Here is a 16,573-nt window from a genome sequence, read left to right on the forward strand (position 1 = left end):
ATTGGAGGAGATTACTAATAGGAAGGATCTATCTCATTATCGAATTAAGAGAAAATGATATTCTAACTTTTAATAAGAACTATAATAAACAAAGTAACTTGAAAATTTTTTCCTTAACCCCACAATACTGTGATTCCAAAATGTATTTACTAAAACATCTTAAGGATGTTTTTACAAAACCAATATAATTTTATAAGACCATCCAATTTCTTATATCCTTTATCAATAGTTGTCAAATAACTTGTCTTCTTAGTGTTCGACTCCAATTGAAAAAGAGAATACATACAAAAGATATGGTAACACCCAAGTCAGTTTATTATTTTATGACAGTTTTAAACAATTAGTCTACAAGATGCTAAAATGTTAGTTTACATGAATACTATGTCTATTTATAGGATTACTTTACGGGCATTGCACTATTCATAGGTTAATGTTGGTCCAAACATGCCTTAATCACACATAATAGTATTGCTTGTTTAGTTGTAATCATTATTTGTTAATGATCTGCTGAGACTATCTAACTCTGTTTGAAGACTCACTACAAGAAAAATGTGATTTATCTACCAATATTTACATACTATATAGCTACATACAATATGATATTTCAAGGTTTAGAAAAGATGGGACGAGCTGATCTAGCTAGTGTTGTTCTTGATAGGCTACTAAAGCAGGGAGGTTATCTTGACATAGTTATGTATAACAGTCATTCTGGGCTGGTTTTTTACAAAAGAAACCAATCTTTGTGGTCATTCTTGACAAACTAATCTTGGTGGTGATTCTAGATATACAAAGAGTGTAGATCTTTGTGAGAATGGAATCAAAATCACCTTAGTGAAATATTTACATTACATACTGAAATCAGGAGTTGGAAGAGAAACTTAATTCAATACCTATAGAGGTTGCTCCTGGTTCTGCCAATGAAAATGTCTGCATAATTTATATTAAGTTTGTATTTGGCTTAATGAAACTTAGCATGCCAACAATCCATTATATAATCAGTTGCACTTCTTTGATGCCTTATGGCTTCCTAGTATCCTTATTCTTAATGGCATATGCATGAATTCAAGCTCTTCAAAATTGCAGAAAAGATTGGTGGAAGCATTTTTCTTTTAACTATTTGTTCATTATTACTAGCATCTGCCTATCTATTTATGCCACAAACTTTTTATAGTACTTTTGAGTGGCTATTTTTTTAGCAATGATGTTTATGGACTCTGTTCAACTTCAATACCAGTTCACATACATTTAACCTGATATGCCATCTTGTTGAACTGGTGTACTTTACCACCACATTGACCTTGATATGTACATTTTGCAGAACTCTCAATAGAGCTGCTTCAAAAGCAATTTCTTTGGTGAGAAAAACTTTATTATTTATTTGGTGAATTTTCAATTTTTCTATCTGTTAGCTTATCAAATTACTGAAAATAAATTTAAGTTACTATTTCATTCAAACCATTGACCAGTTATTAGTAAAATTACTAGTATCTGTGTTGACTGTTGTCTAGTTAAAGTTATGCATGATTTATAATATGGAAAATAGGAGGTGAGTGATGAAAAGGGAGCTTTGGACTTTTACTTGTATCTTCGTGGGGAGAGCAGAAATCACTTCCATTTCTTGAGTATAAAAGTAATGGCCAAAATATGTTTGACATTGCTGTTTGGCAGCAGATGATGAATGACCTAAACTGTTAACCCAAACCCATTTTTCAAACCCCAGTTTTTAAACCAATGTATTTGTTGTCTAATGATCATCCAGCCTTTTTACTTATGTCTAATTTGCTTTGGTTTAATGTTGTTTGAATTTAATAAATATCAGAAAGACAAAACCAGAGACAACAAGTCAATCAGTTACAAGACAATCAACAACCCCAGTTCATATGGTATTTATGCATATTATTAGTTTTAGGTAGTGTTGTCAAAATGAGTTTTAATCTGTGAACCAACTCGATCCACTATGTTTTGAGTCGGATTGGATTTAAAAAAATGTAATTTTTTTATACGGGTTAGTTTTCAATCCGACTTACTTAGAATCCGACTCACTTAGAACCCGATTTATTCAGATTAAACCCATAGTGAGTTAGGTTGACTCACCAACCCACCTAATTTAATTTGATTATTTATTATTTTTTGTTTCAATATTATTAATTAACATTTTTGTTATTATATTGTAGATGAAAAAAAAAAAAGATGTTTCAAGAGAGATAAATATTATACATTTATACTCTAATATTATAGATGGACAAGTGATACAAAAATGATCAATATTAAAACCTTATTTATTCATCTTTTGTGCTTGTTTTTGGATTACGCAGACGGTATGATATATATATATATATATTTTTTATTTTGAATTGTCTTTGGATCTAGAGTGAAATTTATTTATATTTGAATTAAAAAAATTATAATTTTTTTATTTAAAAAAAATTATAATTAAGTGAGACAATAAGTCAACTCTTTAACCTACCAACCCGTGGTGGATCAGATCGAGTTTAAATTTTTTTAGTTTACTAATAAGTGAGCCGGGTTAAGTTGACTCGTAACCAACCTGTGATGGGTCGAGTCAGGTCTAACTGGATTACCGTTTTAACACCTCTAGTGTTAAGAAACTTTAGACAATATTATTGTGTTAGAAAATATTGCTTAGATATTATGACAAGAATTAGACAAGATTTTTTACATTATTAAATTTAGGTACAAAGATTATACATTAAAATTATTTACCTACAAGTAATTATATATGGATAAATTCATACATGACATTAATTATGATTATTTTACATAAAGAATTTTGTTTGTAAGTAATCTATAGGTTAAACTGGTTTATGAATTACTAATTTTTGTTGTGAGTAACAATTTTTTTTGTAGTAGACTGAATGTCATTTGATCATACCAAGATATAGTTAATCTGACCTACTTGGTAGATTAAGTTGTTAAAAACTTATCAAAATTGAATGCTACTTTGAATTCTATTATCGATTTTGAGTATTCAAATAGTTCAAAAATATAATTAAACTATAAACTTCTTAAAATGTAAATTTCAAATAACTATATATAAATATTAAATATAGATTCATTAATGTTCAAATCAATAAAACACAAATAATATAAAAAATAAAAAGAGAAAATATATATTTACATTACTTTCCAAATTCTATTATTAAAAACTAAACATATCTTTATTACTTACTTGATATTCGTCATATATATAATATATGTGTGTGTCTGTAAGCTTTCCTTCTTTTAGTAAAGTGTTGCGCAAACTTAGTTGCTTTTGTGAAATAAATTGTTGCTTTCGCAAAATGCATGTCTGCATGACGTGAGCTAACTTTAAACCATGCTAGGGATAAAAAACGAAAAAGGTGGAGCGAAAGTGAAATTTGGTATTGACTTTTGAATAAAAATTTAAATCATTTAAATTAGTCATCAGTAAAATTCTTAAATATAGCCTTTTGTAAAAGTGTTAAACCGCTCTTAACAAATTTATCTGCGTGTATAAATTTTTCCCTATTAAATATAAAAAAGTATATATAATATTAAACATTTATGAAAAGAATGTCAAGTAAGATAATTTTTAAAAAATTATTTATATTCTTTTATGAAAGCATTATTTTTATAGACAAATTTAAATATTTTTATATACTTATAAGTTGCTGATTACGACACCTATGCCTTATAACATTATGGTTTCATTGCATGTGAAGTCATAAAGGACAAAACCATGTTCATTAAACAACATAATGATTCAAGAGTTGTCCCCTTCATGTTTTAGAGTTTCTTTTTCTCTCTAAAGTTCAAACAAATTTGTCACAGCCAAACCTGAAAAACCACCCAATTTTGAAACTTTCACATGCGAAGGATTCTTGCATGTTTACTTACTGTCATAATTATTCAAGTAAACTTAGGTTCAAAATAAAGTTTCTTTTCTACGTTTTGTATCAGCAATGTCAGCAGAGAGAATTTGCTCACATTCACAATTAGGTACTTGTCTCATGAGTTCTTTATAAGTACATAAATTTAACCCAAACAAGTGAAATATAAAAAACTAGAACCATATAATATTATTATTAAGCTTAAATATTTTTTAATCCTCAAATTTGAAAGTAAAATTAAAATTTGATTTTATTTCAAACTTTAATATATATTTTAGTTTCAAATTTTCAAACTTTAAAAATAAATTAATACAATTTTTTAAATTAATATTGTTAATATTTTTTTACATGTTAGATAACTTTTTAGGCTAACATCTGTATCTCACGCAGTTGATTTTAAAAAAAATATATCTATTTATTTTTAAAATTTAAAAATTTAACTATACCTTCCCTTTAAGTTAAAAAAAAATAAAATCATATTTAATTCATTATTATGTTATATAGAAAAGAAATAAAACTGAAATAAAAATCATGGTGGCTTCAAAGACATGAAAAAATATTTAAAATTATCTGCCAAAACATTAATATTTAGCTTAACTAAATTATCTTATAAATATGAGTGTTTTTTTATTAATTTTTTGTTAAAAAAATTTGTTCTATTATGTACTTAAAATATTTTTTTTATTTTCACTTAACTACTTTTTCGTTTGATTTTGCTGTTAATTAACATGATAATTTATGTGTTATTTCTGTCTTCTTATCTTCAACATCGATCAACTTTTTTTTCTTCTAATTTTTTTTACCTTGTCAATCACTGGCTTTTGGAGAAACAACAAACAAATTGACCAATAAGACGAAGAAATTGGAGAAAGAACAAACAAATTGACCACCGAGTAAAAAAAAATACAATAACGATCACAAGACATCTTGTTTAAAAAAGCGATAAAATATTTAAAGTATAAAGTAAAAAATATTAATAAAAATTGAACCAAGACATACAATATTTCATAGGGTTAAATATGTTTTTAGTCCCTAAACTATTGGTCGTTTCTGGTTTTTGTCCCTCTTGGTTTTAGTCCTCATTTTGTTGACTAAATGTGGACCAAATTTTTAACGGTGTTAGTTTTTGAGGACTAAAACGAACGTTTCGAAAGAATGAAGACCAAATTGAACTTTATTTTGAAAGAGGGACAAAAACCAGAAACGACCAAGGGACTAAAAACATATTTAACACAATTTCATAAATTAGAAACTTAATTAATCCTAACCCTAATATTTAATTAAAAAAGGTACATAAACTTAAAACTTCAAAAGTGGTAGAGTGATTCTCCCTGCACCTCACGGTCTTCCTCCTGCACCTCCAAAACATATTTTAATTCCAATGATATCCTTCACAGAGAAACCGCATTTCGAACTGCGGCAATTTCCTCCTGCACACCGCATTTCGAACTGCGGCAACTTCCTCCTGCACCTCCAAAAGCGAAAAGCACAAACCCACCGCATTTCGATCTGCGGCTGAGACAAACCGCACTTCGAAGTGCGTTAGATTTTTAGGGTTTAGTTTTTTAATTTTTTTATTAGGTTAATATATATTTATTTTATTAGGTTTTATTTTTATTAGGTTAGTATAATAAATTTAATTTTTTATGTTAGTTGTTAAATAAAATGTTTTGTTTTAATATATTTTGAATTATTTTATTTGTTTGTTAAATTTTGTTGAATTTGTTATTTTTCAACATATTATTATTTTCTTAATATATTATTTATTATGTATTTAATTTTATTTAAGTTTTTTAATTTTTTATGAAATTGAAATAATTATTAAATTGTTTATTGAATTAAATAATAATAATTATATGTAATGTTAAATATTATTTTGGATTTAAAGTGCAACAATTAATTAAAACGCATTTCGAAGTGCGGTTAGGAAACAATTAATTAAAATAGGAAACGCACCTCGAAGTGCGGTTAAGAAACAATTAAATAGATAGGAAACGTACTTCGAAGTGCGGTTAGGAAAGAAACAATTAATTAAAATAGGAAACGCACTTCGAAGTGCGGTTAGGAGAGAAACAATTAATTATAGGAAACGTACTTCGAAGTGCGGTTAGGAAAAAATTAATTAAAATGCACTTCGAAGTGCGGTATTAATTTTTAACTTTTTGTTAATGAAGGGTAAAGAAGTAAAATTGGGAGTGCAGGATGAAGGCAGTGAGGTGTAGGAAGAATCACTCAAATGGTAATGGGTGAGTTTAACAGTGAGAAAAGTAGAGTAATAATGTAGAGTGAAGAAGTCACAGAAACCGAGATGGACCAAAAACAAAAGTTTGGAAGTTAGAAACCACTTGCACCAACCTATATAAAAAGGAAGAAAAGTGAGACACCAATAATTCAACGCAATAAAAACCCTCGCCCACTTGGTCCACACATATATATTCTTATTTCATCATGTACCACTACCTTCTTTAGTAGCCCTTCTAAACTCTCACTAAAGCTATTTTCTTGGTTTTTTTTTCTTTTTTTCTTTTTTCAATTCAACCCCTATGTCCTCCACATTCATTAAAGTAGAAAAACGAGAAAGTTCAAACTCTCCTATCACAATCTCCAAGTGAACCAAATTCATTCAAGTATAAGGTTGAAACCCTAATTTCACTATCACCGAGTTCAACTTCATTGAAATACAAGAGATACTCCTTTTCATCTTCAAAAGACAATTTAATCATCATGTATGTTTTATCTTTTCAAACTCAACTTATATATGTTTTTAGTTTAATTCTATTTTTGGTATATGTTTTACAAACTACATAAAGTTGGTCTCTAGATTCTTTTTCCTTAGTTAGTTCCTTAATTTTCAGTTATCCGAAATTTGTTTACACAGTTTTAATGCTTTATTTTTAATTATTCATAACTTTTTTTAATTTTTATTTTTAAAAATATATTGAATCACATCATATTATATTGGCAACAATTTGTGCGGTTGTTATTGTCACAAACTTGTAAGAAAATCGCAAGTATAATGAGTTTTCTCCTATTATTATTTCATGCCGAAAGTAATAAAAGAATTATGAATAAAATGCTGAAAATTGAATAACGTTACGAATAATTATTGTGTAGTTCAAGAACTAAATTTATAGATAATATAAATTTAAGAAGCTAAAATTGTGAAAAATAAAATTTAATTGTAAATTTTCTAAAAATTGCCATTTCTATTTGTTTTTTCAATCATAATAGTTAGATAGGAAAAAAATAGTCTTCAAATGTATTGCTCCCTTCAAGATCATTTCGACAGATTGTTTTGGTCTCTCTGTGAAGAACCATTTTTATCTGGTTCCCTTTTTTTATAATCTACGACTAATTTATATTTTTCCAAAAAAATATGTAATAATTAGTATAATTTAATAATACAATTTTATTCATCCACTCTGATTCTAAATACAATGAAGATATAACTTTATAGTAATAATGTAAATTTGTGAGTGTTTTGTTTACAGTTTTTATTGGTCTTGCTCAAACTCAAATTTATATTTTATTAAGAAATTAAACTTCTTGAACAAGATCATGACAAGTTCATTTGAGACTAATATTTTTTTTCCTCCTTAATATAGAGACTAATTTGATGTTGTTTACAAGATAATGAAAAATTAGTCACTAAAAAAATATAGTATTACAATGTATATAAATATTACTGAACCAAAGATAAAAACAAAACCAAAAAAAAAACTAAACACTTCTTTTGGTAATTGAATCAAAGATAAACTTTACCGATGAAAATACGAAGATAAACAAAATTATGGATAAAGTCCAAAATGAAAAATGAGAAAAATAAACATAAAATCATCATGACAATGGATTAAAAGAAATTCCTATGATAAATATAAAAAAAATCAGTTATCACAGTTTAGCAAAATTATTAAATGATAGAGATAATAATTAAAAGTAAAAAAAAGAAATAAATCACTTCAAAGAGCAACAGCACCAGTCATCAAAGCCACAATCAACCCAAAGTAAAACCCAACTCCAAACCTCTCACTCACACCACTCTTGTCCCCACTCGAGGCGGCCGGCGCGGTGGCGTTCCCACTTCCGCTACTGTTTCCGCTTCCACCTGCAGATGCGGGAGCCAGCGCCACCGGCAGCGTCGCCTTTGACTGCAGGTTATCCGGCTTGGTCTCGTGGATCGACAGCTTCCCGTCCTTGGTGGGTCCCACCTGCCACACGTGGGTGACGTTCCCCGCCTTCTCGGGAATCGCAACTACGGCAAAGATCGCTACGACGCCACCAGCCCCCTCCGTGGCGACGTCCCACGAGTCAAAGGTAAAGGCTTTGACTTCGTCGATGGCCTTGTAGGCAGTGAGGTTGTAGCGGTGGACGGTGATGCCGCCGGCGGAGGCGGGGATCGCAATGAAGGCCTGCGTGCCGATCATGCCGCCACCTTCGAGGTTGAGCCCCCAGGCCACCCACCCAGATTTGGGTGGCTCGGCGGCGTACGCGATGGCGAGGGTGCGGTTGGTGGCGTTGTAGGTGTAGTGGAGGATGGCGCCTAGGGTGGGGAGGGCGGTGCAGTTGGAGTAAGTGCGGTTTGCCGGAAGCTTATAGGAGGCGCAGGTGAGGGCAGAATGGGAAGAAGTGAAAAAGAGAGAGAGAAAAACTAAGAGAGAAAGAGCAACGGTGCTTTTGAAAGGTGAGTGAAACGCCATTGATGAATTAGTAAGAAAAAAGTTCAGAGAGATAGAGAGAGAAAGATGAACTTGGTTTAGCTTTGAGGAAGAATGAAGAGATGATATATAATAGAAGTGAAAGCGTGTGGATGGCACAAAGTGAGATTGGAAAAAACAAGATGATTTATTGTTTCTTGAAACTAAAAAATTGTTTGGTATCTTATTCATGTGCAAACATTCATTTCATTTAATTTGTTCATTATCTGCGTCATATTATAATTTTATTGTCAAATTAAAATTTATTTTTGTCCAAAATTTTAATATATTTTGACATTAAATTTTAAAATTAAATATGTTTCATGAATTAAATATTTTTAATTTTAGTATTTAAATTATTTATATTTACATTTAAAAAATTTAATGCAATTAAATTAAAGAATTATATTCATTTATTTTTATATATCACAATTTTAGAAAATAAGTTTTAATTTTATGTTAAAATTAAGGGAATAAACTATGGATATGTTTCTTATCTTAATAAAATACTTTTATTACAAAATTAAAACTATCATACACTTTTTAGTAAAAAATAAAATAAGCATGTGTTTGATTTGATGTTAAAGTTTCCGTTTTATGTTTTAAATATAAACATGAAAGTTACTTAAAGAATGAATCTTGGATTTATAATTGACGTCATATAATATATACTGAATCAATGTCTTTAATATCAAATTTTTATAAAATAATAAATTATTTATTATTATTAATAATATTTGTAATTTCTGAACTAACGCTACAGTATCCTTATAGATAAGAGTGATTTATAACCATAAACTAGTATATTATGGATATTTGAATTATTTTCTTTTGAAATTATTTATGATTCTTTAATCATATAAAAGAAATTCATTGTGGTAATTCTTGTTTGGAGAAAAAACTTTAAAAGGAATAGTTTTGCTAAAGAATGATTAAATTGTTTCTTATTTTTTAAACAAAGTTGTTTAGAAGAATAGTGTGCCAGTCTTAATAAATTTTTTAATATGGAAATTTTGATTTAAAGTTATATTCCACGTGACTCTCTGTGAAATTAGTGTTGAGGATTCGTGATGTAGAAACTAATACTAAACACTATATAGTCTATATAGTTCAGGAAAAGCACGTTGAGGAATCTTAGAAAATAGTGTCTTAATATTATTTAATAAACAATTTGACTAATTCTATAATTGTCCTGGGATTAATTTAATATTGTACTACACATTCAATTTAACATTTCAGATTTTTTTTTCAAACTCAGACGTATTTAATGGTTTTAATGTGAATTTTCTGATATTGGTATGTCCATTGAATTATATCTTTACATTTCTTAATCAGTAAGTTTTGATTTTAATTTTTGTAAAAAAATTACTTTTTATTTCTATACAATTTGAAATGTCTTTTTAGTTCTTATAAAATGTGTTAATTTCAATATTATTTCATCCAAAATATTTTTCTTTGATTCCTATTTCTTCAAATTTTAGATATCTACTTCTAGTCTTTAATATTCCTTTTAACACACATAAATAACATTTATTTTGAAAATATTAAAAGATTTTTAAGCTGATACATGTCGATATTATATTACAACACTACTATGTGATGTTTTATAATGGTCATTTAATATTTTGCTTAACATATAGTGATAGAGATAACAAAGCAGAGGAAGCTGAAAAATATTAGTAAAACAAAAGAAATAAAAGAAATGTTTTATTTTTCTAAAAACTAATATATATATATATATATATATATATATATATATATATATATATATATATATATATATATCATGGTGATCCATACATTCATCATCTTTCCTTTATTTAAGAGAATTTGAGATTTAATTTTAGAAAAGCTTATAAAAGAATATTAACTCAATGAATATGCTGGGGTAAAATATAAATGTTTCACTTTTTACTTCATAAGAAATTTTTATAATACATTTATTTGCAAAAATATTTATGTTTTTGTTTCTTTTTTAATTTTCTCAAAAATTTAAAGAATTTCACCTTCCAAAAAGTTTTTCTATTCAAGTTTCAAAGGACTTGTGTTTACGTCGTGATAATTTATATAATAAAATAGTTTAATGAGTCAACAAATATTAGGTAACATCTTTAATATTTCTTTTGTTTCCTCGAAAGAGAATGTTTGTTCAGAGTAATCTTACTTTTCTAAAAGGTTAAAAACGATCCCAACTTGTGAAAAAACATGTTAAGTTAATTTTTTTTGTTACGGAGTCAAAATTTTAACCGTGTAGGTGCTTTTGGACAAAACATTATGAGGTGTTCAATTTTAATGATTACGTGACACTATCAGATGAATAAAGTGTAAAATAAAAAATTGAATAATCCTTTAAAGAAAAATAAATGATTATTAAAAAATTAAATAATTACTAAAAGATGTTGAATTGCGTGAAGATTCCTTTTCTTTTAATTTATAATTAAAAAATTTATGAAGAATTACGGTTTCATTAACCACTATAAATAGGAATTTCTAATCACCTCTAGTCTTAATAGGTAATTTAATTAAAACCACTTTAAATCTAATTAAATTTTTAAAAGCAGATTCACTATCAGAAACATAATCAAGAACTTGTCTTCTTCTTCCTAATTTTCTTTTGTTTCTTTCACGCTAACAACCCAACCCTGAGTTATTCTTTCTCACGGAAAACTCTACTCTGAGAGTTATCCTTGTCTCGAGCAAAGGCAAAAGCCTTGTGGTGGCAAAGACGATAGAGATGCGGGAGCGCGACGCAGGTGGCATTTTCGTCTTTTGTGGTGGCGAGAGGTGTGTTTGCTAGGGACCGCGTGAGGAAATCATGTCGAAGAAGGTTGTGATGGCTTGCGATGGCACGATCTGGCGAGTACTGTGGCAAAATCGCGAGGCCCTTCGCGGTGCAAGGAAAACCCTTTTCTTTTTCTTCTCTGTTTTGGGTTGTTTTGCAGGGAAGTGCAGACACGACCTCTTCGCGGCGCAGTGGTCACGGCAAAGGCGGGTATTTTCTTCGCAGAGGTGGGTTGTTTCTTGACCACTTTTTTCTGACACGAAAATTGAACTCCTATACTTCTCAAATAAATGAAATTTTTTGCAAGATTTTTGGTATTTCAAAATTTGGAGGATCTTAATGATTGAAGATCTTGTAAAAAAAACTCCATACATAGATTAAAAATAAACAATCTTCTAAAGAAATGAAATTAATAATACAGAAATGAACAACTCAGAAATGCATGAGGGATTTTTATTTGGAATGTAGAACAGAGAATCTGACTTCAGCAAGACAAAGAAGCATATTGAGTGGAGAGTTGTTTACTCACTGCCACGCTATAAAATAAACTGGACACCTCATTAAGTTTTATCCAAGGGAGCAGCCATAGTTGTTCACTCACTGCCACACAATAAAATAAATTGGACACGTTATTAAGTTTTATCTAGGGGAGCAGTCACACCGTTTAATTTTTGACGCTGTTAGCAAAAAGGATTAACTTGACCCATTTTTTCCAAAAGTTGGGATCACTTGTTACTTTTTAAAAAAGGTAGGACCATTTTGAACACAACTCCTCTTTCGAAGGACCAAAAGAGGTATTAAGTTTTATTTGAAATACTTTAAGTAACTTCTTTAACTCTTATAAGAGTTGGAGTTTAGAAAGATTTAATTTTATAAGATACTTTGATTCATCCTTACATATACTCGATCTTATATGATGAATGCTTACCAATGAATTTGTGGTCATCAACAATTACTAATAGATTTTGTCATTTTTTAGTATAATTTATTGACGACCACTTTGTAGATGAATTATTGCATGTTGATAAACTCAAATTACAGACAATCTTTTTATTATCAACAAATTATGCTCATGATTTTCTCGTAGTTTTAGTTATACAATTTTTTTAAAAATTTAAAACAAAATTCTCTTCCTAAATTTCTTATAATTTCTCTCTCTTTTATTTACATTTTCTCTTAGTTTCTATTTACCTCTCAAATATATAAGGTTGCATTGTATATTCATGATCAATTTAAAAAAGAATAAAATAAAAACATTATCAAGCATACTCTTCTATCAAATTGTCATGGTGACTAAGTATCCAAAGGCACAAGAATGCTACCATTGTAAAGGAATCAAAACTTTTTTTTTAAAACAATTCACCATGTTTATTTAACGAATCTTGTAAGAACTAATGTGAGGAATGATTTTTAATCAAAGTTTCTCAATCGTATTGTTTCGGTAGGGGTTGGAAGTCCCCCGCTAAAACACTCTTGGTTGTATTGAAGACTATATGGGCGTTGAAGACCGAATGGACAGACATTGCTCGCTCTCCCTCCCCCTTATCCAAGCCGGGCGGACGGGCACCTGTCAAAGGCACTCTAGCGCTTAAGTCAGTAAAATCACCAAACAGTTGGCACCACAAGTAATGTGTGTGGTGTGTATAATGAGCAGCGTGGTCCAGAAATCATACCTGGGAGTCTTATTTATACTAGTTGTGATGGGCCTTTACCTTTCGCTGGCCTAATGATGGCCCAATCAAACCTTAATCTGCATTAAGGGCTTAATGAGTCATTAGCAGTTGGCACGACCTAGGTGGACGACCATGGGTGAACTTCCTGGGAGGACAATGGACAAGCTGGGAGGAGTGTTCGGGAGGACGCCAATTGGGAGGACCGTACGACCATGTGGGATGGTGGGAGGATCATAAGGTACACATATTTTGCTTGTAATGTTAACATAACTTCATTTATCAATGATTAATGTGCACAATTTATTATTAATTAGATACTTAATATGAAAAATTTTATTTTTGAGAATCCTTATTGTCCTTATCAAATGTGCAAACTATTGCTCTAAACATTAATAAATTATCCTTTAAAGGATTAGTGATACATTCATCATCACTGAAACAAGGTCAAGATGAAGTAAAACAATTCTCTCGAATGACCTTCTTCTTGGAAGACTATATTTATCATAGTAGGGCAATTAGAAATATATCATAATAATTTAAAACATTTTATGGAACCATTAGTAAACTTTGAAATAATTTTTCATGTCCTCCTTGTCTTCTATGTTTTAGAATCATTTTGTTTTGCACTTCTTATTTACTCTCATACGAGTAATTAAATATTGTATGATCCCATTAACAATACAAATGGTTAAACATAACCACTCATATTTATGAGTGAAAAAAACGAGTCAACAATACTCATTTAAGCTTGACTCAATATTGGCCCGTCAAAACGGGTTGAAACGGACTGTCCTACTAATTAAAAACAAGTTTACAACCAATTGTCGGGCTAGCGAGTTGGTTTGCCTACTTTTTTTTCCTATCATAGAAAGTGTAATACCACATGAAAATAAACTAATTGTTTTTACATAAAAAATGGGCTAATGAAGAGTTGTTGAGGATGAAAAAGATTAAAATGAGTTGCTTCAAATTTTGATGAGTTGTATTAAATCTTGGTCAAATTGTATAAGACTTTGGTCAAATTATATAAGACTTTGACGAACTGTCAAATTGTATTAATATGAAATGTTACAATATAGATTCAAACTCTTTTAATAAAACTCCAAATTGACCTGACTAACCCACAAAACTAACTTGTTTCGAGTATTAGATAAACCTGATTGGTTTGATTTCCTAAATTCAAAATGTTATCTCAATCTATTTGTTTTACCAAACCAGTGAGTTTACCTTTAACCCCTTTTATCATCCATATTCCTATTTATAAAAATTGAAAAGATTCACGTAAAGGTAATTCATATTGAATATTTTAGTTCAAAATTCTTATACTTTTACAATTATTTATTTATCATGACTAGAGCAAACACCGGATAAAACAATGCAAAGTATAATTTGTTGGGTACACGTGTCCTCTAGTGATTGGTTGAAGTAAAGTAAAGTTTCCTTGACACATGAAGCAACTAGTTGACCATGGAAGTTGTGATCAGCAACTTCCATATTGGGGGAAGGTCACAAGCACGATAAATTTGGAGAGGATTTTTTAGAATGATTTAAAATAAATTATGTTAATCAACACGTGTGGCTGAGGAAAATGCGTGTGGGGTCACTCTTAAGATCACGGAGCATGGTGATTCCGGTATTTCATCACTTTGACCGACGGTGTTAAAAAGTAAAATTATAAATTCGGAGAATAATTTATTTCATATAAATTTATAAATTAGTTTTTTGCATAATTAGATTCAAACTCATTAAAGGGGCTTTAATTCCACGTTGGATGCCTTTGACATATATCAAAAATAACAGGGAGGGATTCGACACTAATTATGTATAAGTTTAGATAAACTCTGATAATTATTCTTTTGAACCCATATGGAACAGCTATTTTCTTTTTCTTGAAATAGAAAATATTTTAAACAAAAAAAATTTAAATTTTAGAATTTTTTACTTATTTTATATAATATTTATTCAAGTCATCATCAAGATAAATATTAACTTGATACCATAATTAGAAGAGATATTAGAAGTATTCAATACAAATAAGTAGTAAATAAATTTATATAAGAGATCAAAATATTATTTTCAAAAAAAAAATCTTATAATAATGAATTTATAAGTTTTTTTATTTATATTTTGTTTAATTTATTTATTTTTTATTCAATTTAAGATTTATAATTCTTCTTAAATTCCTAACATAGAGATATATTATTATAAATAAAAATAAATCTCATTTTATTAAATTAATTTAATAAATTCGAGTTAGATTTAATTTTTTTTAATATTAATCTATGTTTAGTTTATGTTTAAATTAATTTTATCCTTTCTGACCAGAATCACTTCGAATTAAATCCAAAATAGTTGAAAGTGCTTTTTGGCAAACCCTTTTTGTGTGTGGATAAGCCGCAAGCCGTGCGAATTTTCGTCGCCTCTTTTAACATTCGCCGACACACGCATCTTTATTTCTTCTTTTTCTATTATGCCCTTTTTTAGAAGAATTTTATAAAATTGAAATACAGAATAATTTGGAGAAAAACCACGTTATTTTAGACCTTATGTTTTTACTTTATTCTTTTAGATTTTTTCATCTTTTAAGTAATTAAGATTTGTTTTTCTGTTGATTTGATACTAGCACTGATTTTATAGAAACAGTTTGTATAATAACAGAGAAAATTTGTCACCATATTTGCTGTTCTATTGCTATAATTAATTTAAATATAGTAACGATTTCCATATTTTTTGTTTTATTACTGTAATTAATTTAAATATAGTAACGATTCCCATAGTTAATTTAAAATTGTCACCATATTTGCTGTCGTATAAAGTGAGATCTTTTAAAAATAAAACTTAAAATCTCAAAACAGACAAACAATAGGATCAAAGATAAAGTTTTCAAGGAAAAAAAATATCAATTAAGTCACGAGTGGTCATTTTAGTTTTTAAAAAAGTAAATAAAAATAAATTGACTTCATTAAACTTATGAAAAGTGTTACACCAAAAGTGCATATTTTGTTGATCAAATTCTATTGCTAAGAGATGATTGTTCTCCACTTGGATATGCTATGAATCTGGGTTAGGTGAAAACCACGTTAATACTCACATTAGCTAGTAGTGATTTCATCACAATGAGTATACTACATGATTACTTAACATTGGTGGTATTTATAAAAGTATGCATTAACCTATTTGAGAAAAATAGTAGGATAGTCTAAATATTTTATGAAAAAAACAACTTTTGCATTTTCTTAAAGATATTAGAATTAAAAATGGGTTAAATATGTTTTAGTCCCAGAAGTATTACGTATTTTTGGGTTTCGTCTTTCTTTCAAAGGTTTGTTCATTTTCATCATCTTTCTTAGAAAACTCGAATTTTAAGTCTTCAAAATAGAACGATGTTAAATTTAATCTGATGTGGCTAACGATGTGCCACGTTGTACACCTAGGAACATTGACTCTCTCCACAACAACCACAACCTCTTCTTCTTTTTATCCTCTACGACTCTATTGTCACCTCTACCTTCACCTCCTTCATCTCCACCCCTAGCGACTCCCTCCGCTCCT

At 29.0% G+C, this 16,573-nt stretch overlaps 1 protein-coding gene across 1 annotated transcript; it reads right to left on the reverse strand.

Moving 5' to 3' along the window:
• Nucleotides 1–7,679: 7,679 nt before the first annotated feature.
• LOC148193743 (auxin-induced in root cultures protein 12-like) lies at nucleotides 7,680–8,655 on the reverse strand. The gene has a single exon (XM_088099594.1). It carries the CDS (start codon nucleotides 8,567–8,569, stop codon nucleotides 7,832–7,834), a length of 738 nt encoding a protein of 245 aa, XP_087955720.1. The 5' UTR covers nucleotides 8,570–8,655; the 3' UTR covers nucleotides 7,680–7,831.
• Nucleotides 8,656–16,573: the final 7,918 nt, after the last annotated feature.

This window comes from Vigna umbellata, chromosome 9 (genome assembly GCF_029865625.1).
Source record: "Vigna umbellata cultivar VRB3 chromosome 9, Vumbellata_1.0, whole genome shotgun sequence".
Lineage (NCBI taxonomy): Eukaryota > Viridiplantae > Streptophyta > Magnoliopsida > Fabales > Fabaceae > Vigna > Vigna umbellata.

What these genes read in the sequence shown, in the direction of transcription:
- LOC148193743 (XM_088099594.1), bottom strand. Translation starts at nt 8,569, where the DNA reads ATGGCGTTTCACTCACCTTTCAAAAGCACCGTTGCTCTTTCTCTCTTA.